The sequence below is a fragment of the Notolepis coatsorum genome (assembly GCF_963971535.1).
Source record: "Notolepis coatsorum genome assembly, chromosome: 5".
Lineage (NCBI taxonomy): Eukaryota > Metazoa > Chordata > Actinopteri > Aulopiformes > Paralepididae > Notolepis > Notolepis coatsorum.
Genome location: NC_140169.1, coordinates 23,514,948 through 23,539,688, shown reverse-complemented (window position 1 = coordinate 23,539,688; position 24,741 = coordinate 23,514,948). Strand labels below are relative to the sequence as shown.

At 48.5% G+C, this 24,741-nt stretch overlaps 1 protein-coding gene across 1 annotated transcript in view; it reads right to left on the bottom strand.

The window, feature by feature from the left end:
• LOC311229351 (UPF0524 protein C3orf70 homolog B) overlaps positions 1-20,839 on the bottom strand; it is a gene marked incomplete at its 5' end in the record, with an annotated part of 74,103 nt that extends 53,264 nt beyond the window's left edge. The window contains one exon of the mRNA XM_084315433.1: positions 20,656-20,839. Coding sequence (XP_084171559.1) covers positions 20,656-20,839 — 184 coding nt within the window. The remainder of the gene's footprint in view (positions 1-20,655) is intronic.
• Between the last annotated feature and the right edge of the window lie 3,902 nt (positions 20,840-24,741).

Genomic DNA, 24,741 nt, shown 5'->3' with positions numbered 1-24,741 from the left:
CCAGAACGATTTGGGCATATTGCATATAACGTGCCATATCTCGCGATCTATGAAAAAAGACTATACTTTATTTTGGAAAGGGGCGATATTTAGTGTGTAATAGTGCACAAACTACAGTATGTAGAAATGAACTTGTTAGTCAGTGATGGACTATGAACAATGCCTGTCAAATGAGCCATAATTGTCTCCATAGCTATAATACAGAACACACGATGGGTCTGCAAACATCGCTAAAATGGTCAATAACGCTGGCGCCGTTGAGTAAAGATGGGAAATGGGCGTGGCTCTCAATGAGTTAAAGGGGAGCTTTATGCGGCTATAAAATGTTTGTGTGAGCTCTTACACCCAAATGAGGTTCACCGTATATCCTAGCATTGCTAGAAGGTCTGAACCAGAATTAACACCTCATTTGAGTGTAAGAACTCACACAAACCTTTTTCTGGCGTCGTAAATTCAGAGCATCCTTCATTGTCTATGGAGCAGCCAGTGACATCACAGAGGGTTCTCTCTCTGAGTTACAGCTTTAGGGGAGAGTGGTGCATGTTCACAAATACCGACTGAACTCTAGGGGCACAGGAAAAGCACATGTGAATTTTTTTAATGGGTGGCATTTCCCTTTAAATATTGGATGGATCTGTCACTGTGGGCAGACATCTTCTTCATTGAGACTGGGCTTGAGACAAAATTGTCACTAGATACAATGTGAAAAGGGACTTATGGAAAAGCCATGGAGATTTCTTCCAAATACCTCCGGTAGATTTAGGGTTGGTCAACTGATCGATTCATCTACCCATCTAAAGCCTCTGTATGTCTGCTCCTTCCAATGCATGTGTGTGTGGAAATAACTTCACAGAACCAGAACATTGTGTTGTGTTGTGTTCAGTTCACTTTCAATTCTGTCAAGTCAGGAAGTGTAAAATACTGAGGGAAACCCTCAGCGTGAGAGGGTTGTCGTAGCCAACCTATTGACAAATAAAAGTTAAAGTAAATAAGCATAAATCTATGTTTACAATTTTAATTGATTGAATTGAAAGTGAAATTGTACCCAACCCTAATGGGAACACATGGCTATGTACACATGAGAGAGATACAGATCTAAATGCTCAGATCCAACTCCAAGGTGAGATCTCACTTTTAACTCATTTACTTCTAGACAAAAGAAAATCTATTCCATATTAAAAAAAACTAGACTAAGAGCATTATAATTATTTCACAAAATCAACTCAGGAGAAACAACTATAGCTGGCCTCAGTCTGAACAGCATACAAGATCTTTAAATACTATTAAATAATTGTTATTAAAGGGGACATGCATTGCTATTCATTGCACTATCTGGGCAACTTTACACAATGCCTGTGAGTCTATGGAATACATCTGTAAGTTTTTTTTCAAAAAAAGATAATTGTTTTATATTTCTAATCAAGTACTCAAAAGCATCATTTTTCTCCCTTTGGAATTCAGGCTGTTATTGGATGGGCTCCGGCGGGATGTCCGATATTATCGGCCTACCGATATTATCGGCCGATATCGGCATTAAAATGTGATATCGGAAAATATCGGTATCGGCTTAAAAAATTTAAATTAAAGTAAATGTACATTTCTATAATCTTTATTTACCCAGACAAGCAAGTAAGAACAAATTCTGATTTTATTTATTGTCAAAAGTATGCATAATGTTGTGTTAATTACACAACAAGAGATATGTAATGTTAATTACCTGAAATTATTCCATTTTTTGCGGGGGGAAACCCTGCATATATCGGTATCGGTTGATATCGGTTGATATCGTTATCGGAAATTAAGAGTTGGACAATATCGGTATATCGGTAAAAAAGCCAATATCGAGCATCCCTAGGCTCCGCCCATAAGCTCTTTGAGTGACAGTCACCCACACAGTCTGCAACTGGCACAGAGAGAGATAGAGAGAGATTGAGGGGGAGACTAATTAATTTCGCCACGGGGGGCATAATCCCATGGGAGAATGCATTGGTAACTTGTTTCAAATGACAATATATACCTCTGTGATTATTATTGCACGGATCGGAATACGGGCGTGCGCGTGGGAGCATGCGCAAAGATATTTTGACAGTGATAAACTAGTGCTCCCGACTGCGAGGGAGAGAGAGAGAGAGTGAGAGAGAGAGGGACACATGGAGCATTTACACACAACCTGTGTAAATGCTCCGTGTGTGTGTGAGAGAAGACCCATCCCCGCGGCGCACGCACACATTTTTACACACACTCCTGCGTGCGGGGACCGCGCTGTCCCTCTCTCTCTCTCTCCCTCTCTCTCTCTATCTCTCTCTCTCCCTCTCTCTCGCTCGCTCGTTCTCTGCCTCTCTGTCAAAACCCATTTGAGGAAGTGTCGGGTTACACTATGCGCTACAACCATGGGGGCGTTACTGCAAATCAGTACCTTATTCACGTCAGCAATACCGTCAAATCAGAATGGCTTAGTTGAGTGAGGGAAGATCTCGTGAACTCGAGACTAGACTGATGAGTCAATATGATAATTAACGACACAGACCACATTGATATTGATTGATTGATTGATTGATTGAAAACTTTATTAACAGATTGCAGAATGGGTACAATACAGTAGAGCTCAATACACACAATTGTTAAGGGGATGCAGACCAGAGAAAGACTTTCGTCTTGTTTACATCAGGGTCCCCCATTTTCAATTCATCATATAATCCCCCATTGCTAGGAAATAATGCTAAACACTGGAAAAGGCCATTTATAATGCATGGGACCTTTAAGTGTCAGTTGAAGTAAGAGCCATGTACAGTTAGGAGCCATGTATGAGAGCTCAATGGCTTCTCAGACTCTCAAAATTTGGTCTCAAACTAGAATCTCCGGTGCTCCTTGGGGACCTTTAGGAGCAATAACACAGATATCAATGAGCACAAAGTGATACCTAAATGAGAAAACTCTCCTAATTCTCCTCAGATTGAAACAGGATCCCAGTAAGCACCACATTTCCCCTATGGGTATCCATGATGGAGGACTATAACAACATACAGTACGCTGCAGAACACTGGGCATGACAGTCTCGCTGCCGACTGGCTGGATTATTCCGTAGCTGATTGGACGTCTCATCAATGAGCTCTTGTAGCGATTGCTTTGTGATTGCTAATTCTAATCAGTCAGTTAAGGATGTGAGGGAGGGGATGGGGGGGGGGGCAGTCCAACCAGGTGGGTCCAGTGCTACTATGAGCGACGTGACATATTGGTGCTGACACAGCTAATTAACGGTAATGAGAGAGGCTTGTCACCAGCTGGGAGCACTCACCCCCCCCCCCCCTCCAACAAAGATAAAAGTGTTTCAACAAAGCTGCACAGGAAAACACTGTCTTTCATAGTGTATGATAGTTTCTATGGTGTTCCTTGTCAAATAAATCCCACCTCTGAGACTGTGACTGGCTCAATGACTTTGACTGCACTGCACTAGTCCGTACTGGATCTCTGCACACTTCACTTTATATATATATATATATATATATGTATTTTATTTATTGATTAATCCCCCACTGCACTGTTTTCGTTTCTTGTCTGTGTTGGTGTTTGTTTACTGTGAAAAAAGAAAGAATGCATACACTGTATTGCTGCAACAATTACCAATGTGTTTTACACAAATGGCTCAATAAAGGAATCTGAATCTGAATCTGAATCTGAGAGCAAAGACGGGAGAAACACTGGGGGAAATGTATTCTTGAGCTCTTTAATTAGCTGTAGCGCAAGCAGATATAGGGATAGGTTGTTGGCCAAGTCATAGGCAATTTCTCAGAATCTCTCCAATGGCTGTAAACGCATCTCAGATAAGATAATGGGACCGCTTTATATCTGAGTCTTTAATTGTCAAACAGCAGGGACACTGTGTCCAACTCCACTCTCACTCGCACAGCACGTTGAGCTTTTGTGTTTGTTTTGACTGAAAACCCATTAAAAATGCAATTAAGAAAAGCATTCTATGATGGGTTCCCTGTGTTTTTTTTTTTTATAATTACGAAGCTTCAGAACCTGTTTATGTTCAGGCAACAATTATTATTATTATTATTATTATTATTATTATTATTATTATTATTATTATTATTATTATTATTATTATTATTATTATTATTATTATTATTATTATTGTTACAAAGGATCAGATTAAACCGAGTATATATATTTATTGATTGATATATATTGCATAGTATTTGTATATCGTTTGATATCCCTTGTATATTCCTTGTACATATACACGGAATGTCCCTTTAGCCTAGTACAGACCATAATATTTCATTCTCCTATTGGACAGCGGTCCACAAGCGCCAGGGCCATGCCTCCGGAGTCAGGTTCAAAGTCACCGTCAAGACATGTCTGTACATGCCCGGCCTTGCCCAGGGATACGAGACAGAAATGAGGTTGGCACTAGATTGTTCGCCGTGCATATAAATATGGCGCAGGTGAATACAGAAGTAGAGTTACCCAATAAGTTGAAGCCTCACCCACGATACAACGTGCGGTGAAGTATGGCCTGTTTGGCCCCAAATAGAGCATTGAGACCGCGTGCGAATTAATAACTGAATTGTCAGAGTTTGGCGCTATACCGTCGAGTGCGACATATTTCTATTAAGTCAGTAATAGTCTATTTGTGTATAGTGTATCGTGCGGCTAAAGTTCTACAGTGACCAGCATCACCAACGCTTCCTCGTATCAGCTAGAGTGCTTATCCAGGCTGGGCTGCTTTCATGGCGCTTTCACCCGAGGAGACCTAGACGAGAACCGTGTGGACATGTACACTGGATTAATCTACCCGACGACTACATAGCCCTTTGCGGCTGGATTATATTTGTTTTGGTCCTGTGGTTTATGGAGCGGAGAATCGCCGACGCCTACACGTGTGGGATTTACCCTGTGAGGAGCCAAGTCGAGTCTGCGCCTCAGAGAGCCTGAGGCCGGCTAGCTTTCTTCACTGTGGAGCTACAGTCTACGGAGAACAGCTGTATTCGTCTGTGGATCAAGAGACTATTGCACCGTCTCCTGTACTTGGAGTCTCCTTAGTCATCGTTGACTCTCTACTACCGACAGATCCTCTACCCCTGCTGGCTTACAACCGGGGGGACCCTTCCAGTATCTCCCGCTATATATTACTAGTGTACCATAGATATAATTCCCTAAGATTCAGGTTGTATAATTACCTCCTGCGTAACCAGAGAATGGACATTCATTATTGATTTGCCTACGCACATTCCTTTGCCTTATAAGCGCATCCAAAGTATAATAGAGAAGTATATTATGTACCTTTTGCTGCAATAAATACTTGATTACACATTTGTGTGGAACCGATTCATTGTGGGAAGTGTTCATCATATTTATATATCATGTACTGTATGGCCAGTAATTAAAGTACATAAAGCGGTAGTGGTTTAATGATACCATACTTATCAATACAGTCAGGGAATTGTACCCCTCAGTTACAATTATTATTATTATTATTATTATTATTATTATTATTATTATTATTATTATTATTATTATTATTATTATTATTATTATTATTATTATTATACGCATACTCAAAAAGTATGGAGAATTGTGGTTGAAGAGAGAATTTAACTTTATGCTGCTCTGCATCCATTATTCGTATGCATCAGTGGAGTGTGTGAGCAGGAGTGCAGAGGAGGCTGACATTACATGCGGGAACATGCCGCTATATGTGCCACACTGGGTGGCCTCGTTCATGCCTGATTCAGCAGTCTAGGCCAGCGTATTCTCGCCATGGCGCATGATTGTTCTGCAAGGTGAAACTCTTGAATAACAGCAGGCGTGAAGGTGGAGGTGAGGAGGTCCTATTGTGATATGATGGATTCTTTCTTTCATGCCGGTTCAAGTCATTCACACAACGTGTAGGGGGGGGAACTCCTTCGTACGCAGTGGGTCGACAGTGTGTTTTCTGCTGAGGGGATGGATATTCCACGAGAGGATACAGGGGGAAATGGCCAGCTTTAAAGTCTGGATAAAGCTAATTCAAAATCAAAAGATTTGTTTCTGAACTAATTATACAAAGAACATAGTTGCTGAAAACATGTGAAAAGACTGTGAACTATGTAGAACTGAATTGTGGAGTTAACCCTTTCACTACCACACTACCAAATGGTTAACCCTTTCACTGCTACAATACAGAAGGTTATATTTCGTATTGCATCGCGTCCCGCTCTGAGCCTTACGAGATACTTCTATCTCCTGTGATACCTAATGTATCTCCCACGAACAAAAAACACATGCACCCCACCTGTATGGGGCCCCGCCCCTTATGGTGGTACCACCCATATAACCATGACTCTGGTCATGAAACACCCTTCCTCTATTTTCGTCCCAGCGTATTGGATGCGTGCACCATACGAGCTAGCGGAATGAAAAGATTAAGGAAGATTAATAATGTTGAGGGCTTACCGGAGAGTTGTTTTTCCCTGGATTCTCTGGAGCTTGTTTCGGCGACACATGAGACCTATGCTGGTGGTTCCTCGGCTGACGGCGACGGACCGAGGGGCAGCGTACAAGGTTTGGCTAACGGGTCGGCTTGTACAAAGGTGAGGTCTGTGTCAGTAGGCGTCAATGTCGGTGTTGGTCGTGCTGTGGAGTATGTTTCGGCACCAGGGCCGGGGCGGCTTGGCGATCGTTCCACTGTAGTGGGCGATGTCTTGGCGATCCTGGAACATGCTGTTGACGCTAATGCTAATGCTACTGCTAATGCTAATGCTACTGCTGCTTCTTCTGCTAACGCTGATGTTGACGCTGGAATGTCTAATAATCCCCGCCGCGGGATTCCGCTTTTCCCTCCTCTTGCCACCTTCATTGATGAAGGTCAGTCGGTGGTGGGTGTGGGGGGGTTCGCTGAGCTCTATTTACCTTTTTTGCGGGTGAAGGGGCTGACGACGGGGTGCAGCCCGGGGGTACCTTGGCTAAGTAGCCAGGTAGCTTCTTTTTTGTGCCCAGGCGGGGATGAACGACGTTCCGCCCGGCCGTTGCTTGATAGCATGTCGGCTCGGAGGGTGGCAGTATGGACGAATGAGTGGTATACTGCTGCAGGATGGCATTTAGCGGCGGCCAGTGTTGTGGCTCAGCTGGCTACTTTCCTATCCAAGATGGCGTCGGGTTGTAGGTCTTTGGGTCCAACCGACACTATGAACGTGATTCATGTTTGTGGTGTTATAGAGATCTTGACTCAGTCGCAAGCTATAACTGCGGGGAGGATTCGGATGCTATCGACTTTGGTTGTTAGGCATGTTTGGTTGGAGCAGTCTCCTCTTGAGGAAGAGGATAGGTTTTCTCTCCTCACGACTCCTTTTTCCACAGATAGTTCTGTGGAGGCGCAGGCGGTTTTTGATTCGGGTCCTACACCGCCTCACGCTGTGCAGCCAGGGGTGGGAGCACGGTCTCGTCAACGACTGTGGCGAGATCCTCGACAGGCGGCCATGTTTCCCCCGCCAGTGGTGCCCTGGTTGGAGAATCGACAGGGTTTCGCAAGGCCGACAGTCTTGGCGGCCGAGGGATCGGCCATTTTGGGTGATTTCGGGGTTGGTAAACCACCCCGTCGTCATTTTGCCGCGAGCAGCCCGCTCCCCGTTCAGTCCGCTTTCTGTTACCCTCAGAAGCGGGGCTCTGAGTGTTCTCCTTTGGCTGCGGGCCGCGAACCTTCTTTGAAGCGTATGCGGCCCCATTCTTCACTTCTCATGGAGACAGGGGCTGACACCCAGTTGATGGCTGAGCCTGGGTCTGTCCGTGAGAATGTTCCGTCGTCGCGTGGTTCCTACACCGCAGGTTGTGGGTGGGTGGAACCTGGTGTTACAGCTGCCACTAGCTCCAGTGGTCAGCAGGGGGACTCGGTGCCTCTTCTGTTGAATGCTCAGCAGGGGTTACCCCGGCTTCGCCCTCGCCAGGCGGGGTATCGCGCTGTTGCCTCCCACTCCCGTCAAACCGGCAGTGGTCTGCAAAGGAGAGGCTGGCGTGATTTGAGTGGTAGCAATATCACTGCAGGGCTTCGGCGTGTAGGAGCCCATGGGGTCCTCAGGCCTTGCGTGTCTGGCTGCGGAACGGCTCCTCAGCGTGTGCTGGAGGGGTGTTCAGGGGGTGAGTGTGTGTCCACAAGTTTGATGACCGCTCCTCCCGTATCAAACCGGCCCTTTCTGTCGGGGTCCCCCCTTGGGTGCTTTGCACGACGGGGGGGACCGGGCCAATTATCTGCTGTTCCTTGCGGCCCAGCGTCAGTTGACGGCGGGGGCGCTGTGGGATTATATTCACATATGGCGACGGGAATGTCCCTTGAATCGGTGGATGAGGAGAACGTTAGAGGCGGGGCTGGTTTTGCAGTTTGCGCGGCCCCATCCTCCGTTCTCAGGTTTGGTGCCGACCCTATTGTTAGGGTCGGGCGCGGTGACAGCCCTGGCCGACGAGATCCAATCTCTGTTGGCGAAGCAGGCCGTCGTTGTGGTCCCGAGAGAGGACGCAATGTCAGGCGTCTACTCCCGTTATTTTCTGGTGCCCAAGAAAACTGGGGGGGTCAGACCTATACTGAATCTGTCCATGTTCAATCGGTTGATTGTAGTGAGACCGTTCAGGATGTTGACCGTCCGACTCCTTCTGCTTGCTGTCAGGAGGGGGGACTGGTTCACCTCCATAGACCTGAAGGATGCGTATTTTCACATACCCATTTTCCCTCCTCACAGGAAGTTCCTACAGTTCCTGTTTCAGGGCGTAGCGTACGAGTACCACAGAATGCCGTTCGGTTATTCTCTGGCTCCCCGCACATTCACCAAGTGCGTGGCGGCTGCTCTGGGGCCTTTACGTCGTCGGGGGATACGAGTTCTGTTCTATCTCGACGACATTCTGCTCCTCAGCCGTTCAGAGGAGGTTGCCAGGTCTCATACTCGACTGGTGGTGGAATTCCTCACCAGCCTGGGTTTTGCTGTGAATTGGAAGAAGAGTACCCCTCTTCCCAGTCAACAGGTGGAGTACTTGGGCTTGACATTGAGGTCGAAGCCCATGCTTGCGACCCTCTCGGAGCAGCGTCGGGGGGATCTCCGTCACGCGCTCGGGGGTTTCCGTCTGGGAGGGACGGTTACGGCGCTGCAGGTGATGCGTCTGCTGGGCCTTATGTCGGCGGCCCACACGGTGGTTCCTCTTGGCCTCCTCTTTATGAGGCGGATACAGAGGTGGTTTCTCTCTTTGAGAATAGATCCGGTGTGGGGCAAAGGGAGACGGTTGACGGTTCCTTTGTCGATATGGGGGGATCTCGCCCACTGGGGGAGGCTGGGTATCCTCTCCGCTGGGGTCCCCATGGGCAGCAGTGGCTCCCACGTCACGGTTTTCACCGACGCCTCTCTCACAGGTTGGGGAGGGGCGTTTCGGACCCACGCAGTGGGGGGCAGCTGGACGGGTCATGCCGACCCAGCTGTCCTGCATATCAATGTGTTGGAGTTGAAGGCGGTCCTCCTGGTCCTCAAACGGCTCGGCCACCTGGTGGTAGGCGAACACGTTTTGATCAGGACGGACAATGTGACGGCGGCGGCGTATATCAACAGGCAGGGTGGGACTCGTTCCGCCCGCCTGCTCCGGGTGGCGCGCGAACTGTTGCTATGGGCATCCCGCAGGCTGCGCAGTCTGCGGGCGCTCCACGTTCCTGGTACGGAAAATGTGGCGGCGGATATAATGTCTCGGGGCGGTCCTCGTCGCGACGAGTGGGAACTCCGCCCCGACATAGTCAGACAGATCTGGGATCGGTTCGGGGAGGCCTCGGTAGATCTGTTTGCGTGCCGACGTTCTCACAAGTGCCCCTTGTGGTTCTCGCTCAGTCGAGCGGATCATCCCCCCTTGGGGGTGGATGCCTTCTCGACCTTTCCGTGGCCGCCCGGTCTTCTGTACGCCTTCCCTCCTGTACAGCTGTTGAGTCAGCTGTTGGAGCGGATACGGAGGGAGCGCAGGACGGTGATCCTGGTCGCGCCGGACCGGGGCACGTCAGTGTGGTTCCCGGTCTTAATCCAGCTTCTGGTCGCTCCTCCTTGGGTCATTCCGTGGTCAGCGACGGCCCTCTCGCAGCACAACGGAGTGCTTGTCCAGCCTCCGGTGTTGGGTCAACGCCTGGTGGTGTGGCTGATGGGAGGGTGAGTCTGGAGAGGATGGATCCCGCAGTGGTTGATACCATCCGGTGTGCGCATGCTCCCTCCACTGTCGCGGTTTACGCGGGCAGGTGGCGTGCGTTCCAAGAATGGTGTAAGGGGGGGGGGGGCTGGGACCCAGTCTCCTGCCCCCTGGATGATGTTCTGGGTTATCTCCAGTCTCTTCTTGGTAGGCTGTCGGCTTCGACAGTGAGGGTATATGCGGCAGCTATATCCTCCTGTCATGAGGGTTTTGAGGGGACTGTTTTGTTCAGCCACCCTCTTGTGAAGCGTTTCCTGCTTGGCGCTCGACGCGTTAAGCCGGTGCAACGCTCCTTGGCTCCGACTTGGGATCTTCAATTGGTCCTCGGTCGGTTGTCCTTGGCCCCGTTTGAGCCGCTCGAGCAGGCGCCGTTGGGACGGCTGTCTTTCAAGACCGCGTTCCTACTGGCTGTCACTTCCGCTAAACGCGTGGGTGAGCTCTGTGCTCTCTCGGTACGTCCAGAGTGCCTGTCTTTTCGGACCGATTGCGGTGCCACTCTGCGACCTAATCCTGCTTTCGTGCCTAAGAATATCCGGAGTTCCTTCCGCTCCCGGGATATTGTGGTTCAGGCTTTTCGTCCTCCTCCTCACACTAGTGAGTTAGATGCGGGCCTTCACCTGTCATGTCCAGTCCGTGCTTTGGGGATTTACCTCAGCCGTACTCAGGACTTCAGGGTTACCGACCAGCTTTTTGTCTGTTACGGTGGGGCTCGTGCTGGTAAGGCACTGTCGAAGCAGCGCCTGTCCCATTGGTTGTGCGAGGGTATTGCCCTCTGCTACACGTTGGCTGGGCAGGATCCCCCTGGGGGCGTCAGGGCGCACTCCACTCGTGGGGTGGCTGCCTCTGCCGCTCTCCTGGGTGGGGCCTCGGTGGAGGACATCTGTGCTGCAGCTTCATGGTCCTCACCGGGCCCCTTTGTAAGGTTTTACCTCATGGACATGACCGGGGGTTCTGTCTCCCAGGCGGTTCTGGGGTCTGTGGCCTTTCCTGCTTCCCGTCCTTTGGTCGGGTAGCAGGAGTGTATGGGTATGGGCCGCAGTGTGTTGAGTCACACGTGGTTCCGCCTGTACGGTGTGTTCAAGGGGTTCTGGCTCCCTCTTGTTCGCATTCAGGTGGAGTTGACTGCGCCCCCCATTCGTTAGGAAGGATGGGGTGACAGGGCTCCCCGCACCCCTTGATGTGGGCTTACGGGTCCTCAGGGGGTACATCTGTCGGGTCTCGCGCCCGCTCTTCCCCATTATCTCGTAAGGCTCAGAGCGGGACGCGATGCAATACGAAATATAACGATAGGTTATGTAGATAACCTAGTTATATTAGTATTGGCTAAGCGTCCCGCTCTGCGCGCCCTGAGTTCCCTCTTGAGGCATCCACTTTTCCTGGGACGGGTTTTTGGCGAGGAAGGGTGTTTCATGACCAGAGTCATGGTTATATGGGTCGTACCACCATAAGGGGCGGGGCCCCATACAGGTGGGGTGCATGTGTTTTTTGTTCGTGGGAGATACATTAGGTATCACAGGAGATAGAAGTATCTCGTAAGGCTCAGAGCGGGACGCTTAGCCAATACTAATATAAGTAGGTTATCTACATAACCTATCGTTAACCCTTTCACTGCCACACGACAAAGGATTCTTTGGGGCGGGCCTAAAATCATGGCTTGATGACACGCTGGAGCCTCGTTAGCATAACCCCTCCTCTATATAAAGACTAGAGCAAACGTTATATGCAGGAAGAGAATGAATAATGTTAACCGTTTCATGTATGTGAATGGAAAATGCTCAAACAATTAGCAGCATATTCCGGGAGGTATATAGTTAAATAAAAACACAGAATTGGGTAGTTTAGTTTGCTAGTTAGTCAATTAGTCAAGCTTTCTAACCAAGTATGGTCCATTTGATAGATTTGGTAATAGCTAAATGTTTTAGTGGGTGTGTTAAGTATCACTCATGGTGATTAATTTTTTAATCATTTAACATTCTGCTCTATCTGAGCGCTGAGCAACTAATGACCCATCCACATTTGACTGATGTGAGAGCATCCGTGTCCATTTCTTCTGTATGTAGCAGCCTGAAAATATTGTCTATTATTCAGAACTGCTGACTTGTGTTTTATATCCCCTTTGTACACAAAGACATCATTGATATTCCCACGAGCAATGATATGAGTTTCTCTTCCTTCTATCGGCTGGAGTATGGACCATACACAGTATCGCTGGACCATATTCAACATCCTTCCCTGTGTGACTAGTAGGCGGGACCAGCAGGGGGCGGTGTCTGGCAGAGAGTGTCGGAGAGAGATGGAACGTGATATATGGGAGCGGAAGACGGAAAGAGATCCTCTTCTGCAGTGAACTTGAACACAAACAGTCGCAACGGACGGGGGCTCGGGAGAGCCCTGTTGCAGAAGTTATGTTGGAGGGCCCCGTGGGATAGCGACGGGTGATAGGAAGTACTTGCTAGTGGACGCGATATCCTAGAAGTACCAGCGATAGTGTGTGAGCAAACAGTGAAGAGCCAAGCACTAACAATCGGGTTATAGTAGTTACTGTGTGCGGTATAAGTAACGTGCGGCTAACAACATATCAAAGTCCTTAACAATCGGGTTATAGTAGTTACTGTGTGCGGTATAGAGTGCGAGCCCCGAGACGCGCGTGGGCCTACAACCGGTCTGCTCCGGCTGCCTTCAATCAGTCTGCTCCGGCTGCCTGCAATCAGTCTGCCCCGGTTACGTGCGACCAGATCTGCACCCGGCTGCCTGCAGCCTACGGGAGTTCGTCCCGTCCAGCAGGGGTCGTCATCACTCAGCACACGCTCTCAGCCGGCGCTGCCTCTCTGCCCCAGCTCCGCCTGCTAGTATCCTCACCGAGAGCGTTCGATGCCATCTTGCTTTCCGGACAACAGTGGCGCGGCGAGGCGGCCATTTCGGATGAGTACAAATGGGCATTGATGCTCCCGAGCTATTATACAGTATACAGTGTGGTGCAGCCTGCGGGCGAAATTAACGTTGCTACTACCGTTCCATAGGGGTACCCCAAACAATACATGCCGGCATTAAGATAGGACTTTTACTGGTATTTTGTGGGCCCACCCTTTTGCTTTCTGTTTATTTCTTTTGAGTGTGATACCGTGTTGGTGTAATAATATTTTCCCATTCAGTGAACCCTTCTATTCCTCCCCTATGTTCTCCCTTCTTTCCCCATATTACGGAGTACTAGAGCAGTATATGTAAACCCTTAGGGAAGGTATTGATACTGTGTCTAGCCCAGACGTGGGCAGCATTTAGTCTGGGTACAGTGAGGGACTAGGTTTGTAAATCCTGGGCCCCATACACTCCCACTGCCAGCCTCCAGTTGACGCTCCTGACCCCAAAGACGGAGGTGCAGCTAGCCAGAGTTCTACTGTGTCTCGCTACCTAGTGACCGTGCACCACAGTTCCCACGAAGCAGGGATAATCCACCCTGCTACATTTGGCGTCACAAACAGGATCTACATCCTACTCCACTCCCTCATACATGACGACCAAGGGACCTAAGATGGAAGAGGCTGACACCCCGAAGTCGGAAGTCAGACCCGGACTGTCCCGGGTGAAGCAAGGAGATGACCCGCCGTCCCCGCTCAAAGAGGAAGGAGGGGAAGCCGAGACGGTGCAGACCTTGACCGCCGCGGTGGAGTTCCTAAAGGGTCAACTCCAAGACCAGGCGAGCGTCCTGGATCACCAGCACGAACAACTAGAGCAGGCCAGGCGCCAAGAGTCGCTTGCCTTGGCACAGGCCGTGCTCCAACAGCTCCCTCCCGCGCCCCTCCCGGTGGTGTACGTCCAACGAGAGCGGAAGTGCAGCGAATTTGGAGGGGAAAAAGAGAGAGGGGAACCGCCTGTAGAAGACTGGATCCAGGCGATGAGGACCCATCTCCGTGCCAGTAGAGTACCTGGGGAGGAACAAGCGGAGGTTGTACAGCTTCACCTCAAAGGCGAGGCGAAACAGACGGTACGCTTCCTGACAGAGGGAACCGTCCCCGACACTGAAGCCCTGTTCTCGCTCCTCGAGGAAACCTACGGGGACAAGGTCCCGGTCTGCATGCGCCTGGGGGAGTTCTTTGACCGAAGACAGGCCGCCGGCGAGACTGTGCACCAGTTCGCGTATGACTTGCAGGAGAGGATCCGTCGCCTACAACGTCGGGCGCCTACACAGGTCACCGTTGCCGCCGCCCTGCTGCAGGAGCAGTTTGTGGTGGGTCTCCGAGACGAGACCCTGAGGCGAGAAATGTGGAAGTACATGAGGGAGGACGAGACGCGGCCGTTTCCCCAGGTACTGAAGGCGGCGATCGACTGGTCCGAAGAGGAGGTGGTCCTGCCCCCCGCGAGGGGTGCCGCCCGGGGCGTGATACACGGCGTCGCCGTGGAGAGACGCAAGCCACCTCTGGACCTAGCCGCACTCCAGGAGTCCATCCGACAGCTCTTCGCCGGCCAGGAGCAGTTGGGCGCGCGCATGGAGCAGCTATTCCAGGCGTTCCAACAGGAGCGAGACACGCCCCAGAGAGGCTTCGCCGGAAGCCGACGGAGGGGAGACGTGCCCTCTACCCCGCGCAGACTACCCCGCCGGAGCGAGGATGGGAGGCTGATCTGCTACACCTGTCAACAGCCCGGCCATATCGGCCGTGAGTGCCCCCGCGCGATGGGAGAACCGCGCCCGAAGGAAGCACCGGGCGGTGAGGTTCCCTTCCCACCAGTACAGGGCGCCACCCACACAGCAGCCGGCGGGTCGTCCGACCTGGCGACCGCCAGACGAGGGGCCGGAGAGGGAAGTGTGGTGAAGTGCCGGATGATACGCCACCAAGGCGGCCGGCCCGGCGGACGCGCTGGTTGCCGGGCGCTCATTCCAATGAGACAAGGACCAGAAGTAGTAGACACAGCAAGGGACGTTCTAGCGATCCCAGCGGAAGGCGTTCGTGCCCGCCGGAGGCCCGAAGCGCGGGCCGGGCCTTCACAGGCCCCCGCCCTGGTCGCAAGGCCAACCGAAGAGGTGAGCCCACGGGAGCCGCCGGAAGTCAACAGCGAAGGTTATGTAACGATCTCGGCGGAAGAAGTTCGGGCTTGCTTGCTCCGGGCTGCGCGGGGTCGGCCGGGCCCCGTCCGTGCTCGCCGGAGCCCCGAGAAGCGGACCAATCCGTCGGAGGTCCCAGTGGTCGGCGCCAGGCAGATAACGGCTCAGAAGGGAGACAGCGGCTATAGCTGGGACGAGTTACGGCGGCTCCAAGGGGAGGACCCGGAGGTGGGGCCCGTACGAGAGGCGGTGATGAAGGGGAGCTGCCCCGCCGGAGTGCGACTGCAAGAGGCGAGCCCGCTTATACGTAAGCTCTACGGGCAGTGGGAATGGTTCCGTTTGGAGAATGGGGTACTATTCAGGCGAGTTAGTGACCCTCGAGGGGGAGAAGAGATACTCCAGTTGGTGGTGCCGGGGGTGCTGCGGCGGCACGTATATGAGATTCAACATGTCCTTGGGGGACATTTGGGCGAACGCGGGACACTAGGGTTAATGGGGCAGGGTATTACTGGACAGGGATGGCGGCCGAGGTGAAGGCCTGGAGGCAACAGTGTACACAGTGTGCCCCGGCTCGAGACGTGGTCCCGAGGGATTGGGCCCCAGGACATACACCTACGGGACTGCCCGAGGCGGGGGGAAGCGCGCGCGGATCCACCGGAGGATGCATGAACCTGCACAGAGCTCTTCCGAGTCTGATGATCCCCCCCTTGGTGACTCCATCCCTCCTACATCCTCTCGTGTTGTTACCCGGGAGGGCAAGAAGACGGACACGGGAGCTGAGAGGGGGGAGTCGGACCAATCCGGCCCCAGAGGAGCACTAGAGGTCAGCTACCCGCTCAGTATCGCCAGGACTACGTGCTCAAGAGTGTGTTTGTTGAACAGTGTGTCCAACTCATGAAGGAGTGTGTGAAACTGTTAGCATAAGGTGTGAGTGTCGATCGATGTGTGAAACTGTTGGTCTCAGGACCGTTTTCATGCATGCGTTGGTTGGTGTTGTTGTTAACTTGCAGAGGACTTAGCAAGTTCAAAGTGGGGGGAAATGTAGCAGCCTGAAAATATTGTCTATTATTCAGAACTGCTGACTTGTGTTTTATATCCCCTTTGTACACAAAGAAATCATTGATATTCCCACGAGCAATGATATGAGTTTCTCTTCCTTCTATCGGCTGGAGTATGGACCATACACAGTATCGCTGGACCATATTCAACATCCTTCCCTGTGTGACTAGTAGGCGGGACCAGCAGGGGGCGGTGTCTGGCAGAGAGTGTCGGAGAGAGATGGAACGTGATATATGGGAGCGGAAGACGGAAAGAGATCCTCTTCGGCAGTGAACTTGAACACGAACAGTCGCAACGGACGGGGGCTCGGGAGCGCCCTGTTGCAGAAGTTATGATGGAGGGCCCCGTGGGATAGCGACGGGTGATAGGAAGTACTTGCTAGTGGATGTGATATCCTAGAAGTACCAGCGATAGTGTGTGAGCAAACAGTGCAGAGCCAAGCACTAACAATCGCGTTATAGTAGTTACTGTGTGCGGTATAAGTAACGTGCGGCTAACAACATATCAAAGTCCTTAACAATCGGGTTATAGTAGTTACTGTGTGCGGTATAGAGTGCGAGCCCCGAGACGCGCGTGGGCCTACAACCGGTCTGCTCCGGCTGCCTTCAATCAGTCTGCTCCGGCTGCCTGCAATCAGTCTGCCCCGGTTACCTGCGACCAGATCTGCACCCGGCTGCCTGCAGCCTACGGGAGTTCGTCCCGTCCAGCAGGGGTCGTCATCACTCAGCACACGCTCTCAGCCGGCGCTGCCTCTCTGCCCCAGCTCCGCCTGCTAGTATCCTCACCGAGAGCGTTCGACGCCATCTTGCTTTCCGGACAACAGTGGCGCGGCGAGGCGGCCATTTCGGATGAGTACAAATGGGCATTGATGCTCCCGAGCTATTATACAGTATACAGTGTGGTGCAGCCTGCGGGCGAAATTAACGTTGCTACTCCCGTTCCATAGGGGTACCCCAAACAATACATGCCGGCATTAAGATAGGACTTTTACTGGTATTTTGTGGGCCCACCCTTTTGCTTTCTGTTTATTTCTTTTGAGTGTGATACCGTGTTGGTGTAATAATATTTTCCCATTCAGTGAACCATTCTATTCCTCCCCTATGTTCTCCCTTCTTTCCCCATATTACGGAGTACTAGAGCAGTATATGTAAACCCTTAGGGAAGGTATTGATACTGTGTCTAGCCCAGACGTGGGCAGCATTTAGTCTGGGTACAGCGAGAGCACTTGGTGCCTAGGGCGTAATTACATAATTACTAGACTGTAACTATCGTGTAACAATGACCATGGTGCAATAATCACCAGACCGTAACTATTGTGTAACGAGAACAATGGTGCAATAATAATCAGACTGAATGGGAGCACGGTGTGTGTGTCTTTTACTGAGCCTAATCTTAACCCTTTTGATGCGGGTAACATATATATTATTAACCCCTTCCTATTTAACCTTCCCTTTCCTACTGTAAGGTTTCTGGTGTTAATGAGGGAGGGTACTGCTTGCGGGGGGAACCAAGTTATTTATTTACCATCCAGTCACTAGGTGTGGGGGGGTGCTAAGGGGACAATTGGGGAGAGTGAGGGCGTGTTGGGGAGTACTGCTGACTGCCCTGGAAGAGAGAGGAAGACCAGAGTACCAGACTAGGTTTGTAAATCCTGGGCCCCATACACTCCCACTGCCAGCCTCCAGTTGACGCTCCTGACCCCAAAGACGGAGGTGCAGCTAGCCAGAGTTCTACTGTGTCTCGCTACCTAGTGACCGTGCACCACAGCTCCCACGAAGCAGGGATAATCCACCCTGCTACATGTATACTGAGCCTAGTCAGAAAGTGCTCAGCAACGCTCTGAGCGGCTCAAAGTGAGCAGAACTGAGAGACCTATATTTGCTTATGGTTACTGTAGTAGTTACCATGGAAACAAATAAAGATTAAGATACAAAACACATTTTCTCAAATATTAAATTAAAACATTTACCATTTACCATTATACAATTCTTATCGTAATTAAATAATCCATACCTCTGTCCTACACAATACAGTTGGGCTGTAATACTTTTGTAATACAGTCGTTTTGATAAATGGGTGGCTACAATGGGGGGAAATCACAGATGGGACCTCACTCCCCAGGTCTATAATAGTTATTAACATTTTTATCATTTCATTTTCACTTTACCTCACTGTTAAATATAAGCAAATGATGCAAGCACTGAAAATACACCAAACAACCTTTGCTGAGAAGAATAAACACTGGATATGTCTGCTAATAATGACTAGTAAATATTCATAATAATAAATACTGGGTATGATTCATAATACGGTTCCTATTTCTTTCTGCCATGTCAGATATGTCAAATTTGCCATGAACTCATTCTGGCCAAAGTCAGACATCTAAATCCAAAAGATTACAATGTGACTTCTGCAACCGAACACTCTAAACTGCCAGCCTGGCACTAGTGGCTGATGACAAGGAGAAGGAGGGAAGCCACACCATTGGTGATTTGTTCCATTGATCTGAGGACTGTGAGGCTGGCAGAGAGAGGATACATAAGGACAGCAGGCAGGGGTCGCATCACACAGCGCTGCTGAGTGGTGTGGTCGAGGACGTAGATACTTTCCTCAGAGGACCGGCTGGGGTGGATGAGTGACAACAAATATCAAGGTGGAGCTAAGAAATAAAAAGTTTAATTACATTATGTGTGTGTTTGAGCTATACACAAATCAGCTTTTTTTGTGTATAGAGCACTCACTGGACCACAAAATGTATCCTTATCCAGATGGGGTTTTTATTCTATGTAAATGCTGAAAAAAACAAGTTGATGACATAGCCTATTGACTTTCTTTGTTCGAGCTTTGCAAATGTCTTTACAGTACAAATAAAGACAGTGTCCGTTATTAATTTCTGTTCTACACTGCATGCTGTGACTTTTTGGTATCACAATTGTGTGACATATCTGAAGCTCTGTGCAATATAGTCGTGAATAGATACACGCAGACAACACCTTCATAAACAGATGTATATTATAGACCTGCACGGGGGTTCCAACGCAACCATTAGTGGAACAGGATTATACAACTCAGGGTTATCTTGGGTCAGATTATATATTGATTGTGATTGATTGATTGATTGAAAAGTTTATTAACAGATTGCAGAATGGGTACAGTACAGTACAGCTCAATACATACAATTGTTAAGGGGATGCAGACCAGAGAAAGACTTTCGTCTTGTTTACATCAGGGTCCCCCATTTTCAATTCATCATAACATATATGACATACATGACATACAGATAGACATTACTGCTACATCTATACATTTATGACATATCAGATTTGCAAATACAGTACTGTTTGTGATACAAAAGTGTCCAGAAAAGGAGTGTATATACATTTGGCATAGAAACTGTACATTGGAGGAGGTTGGTTGGGTGGGGTGGGGTTGGGTGGGTTGGGTGAGGGCTGTACATTGGAGGTGGGGGGGGGGGGGGGGGGGTTGGGAAGGGGACACACACACATTTTACACTGTACATTGGAATATTGACAAAGCCTTACTTGGTAATTTACTGTACAACTAGGTTAGGACATTTGTAGGGGCCAGTTTCGAATTGCAGTCTCACGTAGGTGTTTTTTGAGAGTGTTTTTGAAGGTGGGTAGTGATTCACATTCCTTTACAGCTTTAGGCAGGGCGTTCCACATTGATGTGGCATAATTGCGAAACGTGTTTAGTCCCTTGTTTGAGCCGAATCTGGGTTTTACATGATTTGTGGAGCTCCCTCTGGTGTTGTGATCGTGGTATTCACTGACCTTTGGGAAGTATTTTGACATGTACATGGGTACCTTGGTCGCGTAGTGTATCTTGTAGACCAGGCCCATTGCAAGTTGCTGTACTCTGTCGTCTACTCTAAGCCATCCTAGGTTGTCAAAGTGGGCAGGGGTGAGGTGGGTTCTAGGAGTCAGGTCAAGTAGTAGTCTGACTAGCTTGTTTTGAGATGTTTGTCACACTCACAGGTCCCTACATTTCGATTTCCTCAGATGAAATAAACCCTAGTTTATATGACAGTTTGATAGTTTTAATCTCGATTAGCCTATACATTTTTAACCCCAGTCTATTTTAACAAACCCAGACGGATGCTAGGCTACAATGAGCATCGAAAAACATTATTATCGACCAGCCAGCACACAGAAACAATGATCAATGGCTTTACAATGGGAAACAATTGTGATCGTTAAATTAACCCTCATCATCTGTCATATTTAATTTCCAGCCGAGCCATTGTTCAACTGTTCATTTGTCTTATAATCATTATGCAATATTAATTTCAGTATAATATACTATATGTAACACGATTGTACTTGGTGAAGTAGGTGTATATTAAAACTTACAGTGACACCAGCCCAAGTGACAGCACCAGTGCAGTTTGAAGCACTTGCCGTGGCTGTGCGTCGCGCAGATGGACAACCCGTCACAAGGCAAGAAGTCGGGTCTCCCTGCGCAGTTCTTGGCCAAAGCTTGCGCTTCGTCCAACTTCTCATTCTTCGGACACTTCTGTAGTCCCGGTGCAGCCATGCCCATATTCCTGGATTCAACCGAACACAGCTGCCTGCCGTGTCTGTGCGAACTACCACATAACCGCCAAGTGACCGAGATGTGCACAGGTCAGTGGATTACTGCTATGCTGATTGCCCAGAGCAGTTGTTTTGTAAATGTCCATAAAGGGAAAAAAACGATGATATGTCCTGCATGTAAAAAAAGAAAAAAAAACTCAATCATATCTGTCGAATTTCATATTCAGAGCCGATCGTTTGTTCATGTTCCACCACTAGACCACCACGGATCCATCCATCCTCCCCGCTCTCTCGGAAAGGTCCTCTGGGTGACGCGCGCTGGACACAATCACCGCCTTTCAACTTCATCACGAAACGGGAGGGGTCCACAGTCACACTACTGACTGCCCTGCGCACTTCAGAGACACAGACCGTTTGCTTGTATCACTTATTTCCATAAACTCAGAACATGTTGGTGGCGGTGCTAATTCGTGAGCCAAGCTTTAAAATAAAAAAAGAAGGAGAGGCAGTTAAATCATTTTGTGTCCTGTACTGTGCAGGACAGTGATGCAACAGTAGCAGGACAGTGGATCACAGTGATGTAGCAGGACAGTGATGTAGCAGGACAGTGATGTAGCATCACAGTGATGTAGCAGGACAGTGATGTAGCAGGACAGTACATCACAGTGATGTAGCAGGACAGTGATGTAGCAGGACAGTACATCACAGTGATGTAGCAGGACAGTACATCACAGTGATGTAGCAGGACAGTACATCACAGTGATGTAGCAGGACAGTGATGTAGCAGGACAGTGATGTAGCATCACAGTGATGTAGCAGGACAGTACATCACAGTGATGTAGCAGGACAGTGATGTAGCAGGACAGTGATGTAGCATCACAGTGATGTAGCAGGACAGTGATGTAGCATGACAGTGATGTAGCAGGACAGTGATGTAGCAGGACAGTGATGTAGCAGGACAGTACATCACAGTGATGTAGCAGGACAGTGATGTAGCAGGACAGTGATGTAGCAGGACAGTACATCACAGTGATGTAGCAGGACAGTGATGTAGCAGGACAGTGATGTAGCAGGACAGTACATCACAGTGATGTAGCAGGACAGTGATGTAGCAGGACAGTACATCACAGTGATGTAGCAGGACAGTGATGTAGCAGGACAGTACATTACAGTGATGTAGCAGGACAGTACATCACAGTGATGTAGCAGGACAGTTAAAGGTGTATTCCACCCAAATGGTTAGCAGGACAGTGATGTAGCAGGACTGTACAGTACAGTGGACAGTGGTAAAATGGCTGCAGGACAGTTAAAGGTGTATTCCACCCCAATAGTGTTAAAGGTTATAACCCAAATCGAATGATTTTAAAGGTGTATTCCACCCAAATTGTTTTAAAGGTTATAATACAGTAGCAGTACAGTGGATCACAGTGATGCAACAGTAGCAGGACGGTTAAAGGTGTATTCCACCCAAATGGTTAGCAGGACAGTGATGTAGCAGGACTGTACAGTACAGTGGACAGTGGTAAAATGGCTGCAGGACAGTTAAAGGTGTATTCCACCCAAATAGTGTTAAAGGTTATAACCCAAATCGAATGATTTAAAGGTGTATTCCACCCAAATTGTTTTAAAGGTTATAATACAGTAGCAGTACAGTGGATCACAGTGATGCAACAGTAGCAGGACAGTTAAAGGTGTATTCCACCCAAATGGTTAGCAGGACCGTGATGTAGCAGGACTGTACAGTACAGTGGACAGTGGTAAAATGGCTGCAGGACAGTTAAAGGTGTATTCCACCCAAATAGTGTTAAAGGTTATAACCCAAATCGAATGATTTTAAAGGTGTATTCCACCCAAATTGTTTTAAAGGTTTTAATACAGTAGCAGTACAGTGGATCACAGTGATGCAACAGTAGCAGGACAGTTAAAGGTGTATTCCACCCAAATGGTTAGCAGGACCGTGATGTAGCAGGACTGTACAGTACAGTGGACAGTGGTAAAATGGCTGCAGGACAGTTAAAGGTGTATTCCACCCAAATAGTGTTAAAGGTTATAACCCAAATCGAATGATTTTAAAGGTGTATTCCACCCAAATTGTTTTAAAGGTTTTAATACAGTAGCAGTACAGTGGATCACAGTGATGCAACAGTAGCAGGACAGTTAAAAAGGTGTATTCCACCCAAATGGTTAGCAGGACAGCCCCATCACAATGTGCAGGAGGTGTGTACAGTAGCAGTACAGTAGCAGTACAGTAGGTGTACAGTAGCAGTACAGTATGTGTACAGTAGCAGTACAGTAGGTGTACAGTAGCAGTACAGTAGCAGTACAGTAGGTGTACAGTCGCAGGACAGTTAAAGGTGTATTCCACCCAAATGGTTAGCAGGACAGCCCCATCACAATGTGCAGGAGGTGTGTACAGTAGCAGTACAGTATGTGTACAGTATCAGTAGGTGTACAGTAGCAGTACAGTAGGTGTACAGTAGCAGTACAGTAGGTGTACAGTCGCAGGACAGTTAAAGGTGTATTCCACCCAAATGGTTAGCAGGACAGCCCCATCACAATGTGCAGGAGGTGTGTACAGTATCAGTACAGTAGGTGTACAGTAGCAGTACAGTATGTGTACAGTATCAGTACAGTAGGTGTACAGTCGCAGGACAGTTAAAGGTGTATTCCACCCAAATGGTTAGCAGGACAGTACATCACAGTGATGCAACAGTAGCAGGACAGTTAAAGGTGTATTCCACCCAAATGGTTTTAAAGGTTCGAATACCCAATTGTGTTATGGTGTCTTCCCCAAATCCTTTTAAAGCTTATAACCCCAAATCGTTTGAATGAATAAATGAATGAAATGGGACTATGAAGTCTTTATTTGTAACACATGTGAGATGGGCAGCACACACGCATTCCTTTGGGGGGGTTGCCATTGAAATGTCATCTGCGCTTGACCCATCCTGTCATCCTTCATCCTGTCGTGGGTCCGCTCCAATACAATACCTTGCCAATCCAAGTGCTCCTGTTCATCTTCATCAGGGACGTGACAGCATTAGCGATCAGTTCTGCATGTTTTTCCATTCTTTCGTTTTTATTTTTGTATGTGTATTCCCACAAATAGCTTTAAAGGTGTATTCATCCCAAATGTTTCTAAAACTTTATTCCACCCAAAGTTAAAATACTACTTCATGTTCAACTCCTAAAGGTATATATGCTTGAATTACATTCAAGTAATCTCATGACTTCCAGCTGGCTATAATGGAGGCGGTGAGCCCTCTAGTGTTCAAACATAAATAAGACACTATTCTAGACAAAATTAATTCTAATATTCTAGCAATACAAATCCAACAAGTTGGCCTTGGCCTCTACACACCGGCGCCTAATTGTGCCTTAAACTAAACACAATTACAAAATATATATATATATATCGGAGAAGCTACCGACATAATCAAAACACTCATATGGCCCTTACACTGTGTCTACGTACGTGACTTCTATTTTTACTTCTATTTTTTTTACATGCTATACTATTTTATTTCACTTATCTTTTGTCTAGCACAGTCTCTGGAGCGTAACAGAAAGAAGCATTTTGTATAAAAGTATTCTGTACTTCTGTATGACAACTATTAAAGAAACTTGAACTTGAAACTTGATACATGACATACAGATAGACAGTACTGCTACATCTATACATTTATGACATACCAGATTTGCAAATACAGTACTGTTTGTGATACATGGCAGGCATGTTAGACATCGTTTTGCCTCCTGAGCACAGTGATGTACAGGTGCAGCTCAATAAATTTGAATATCGTGGAAAAGTATATATTTAGCTGTATTGATGCAGTAATTTGTGCAAAAGGAGCCCCAACCGCGTGAATACTTTCGGTAAGCAACAAGCCCTTCCGCGTTGCT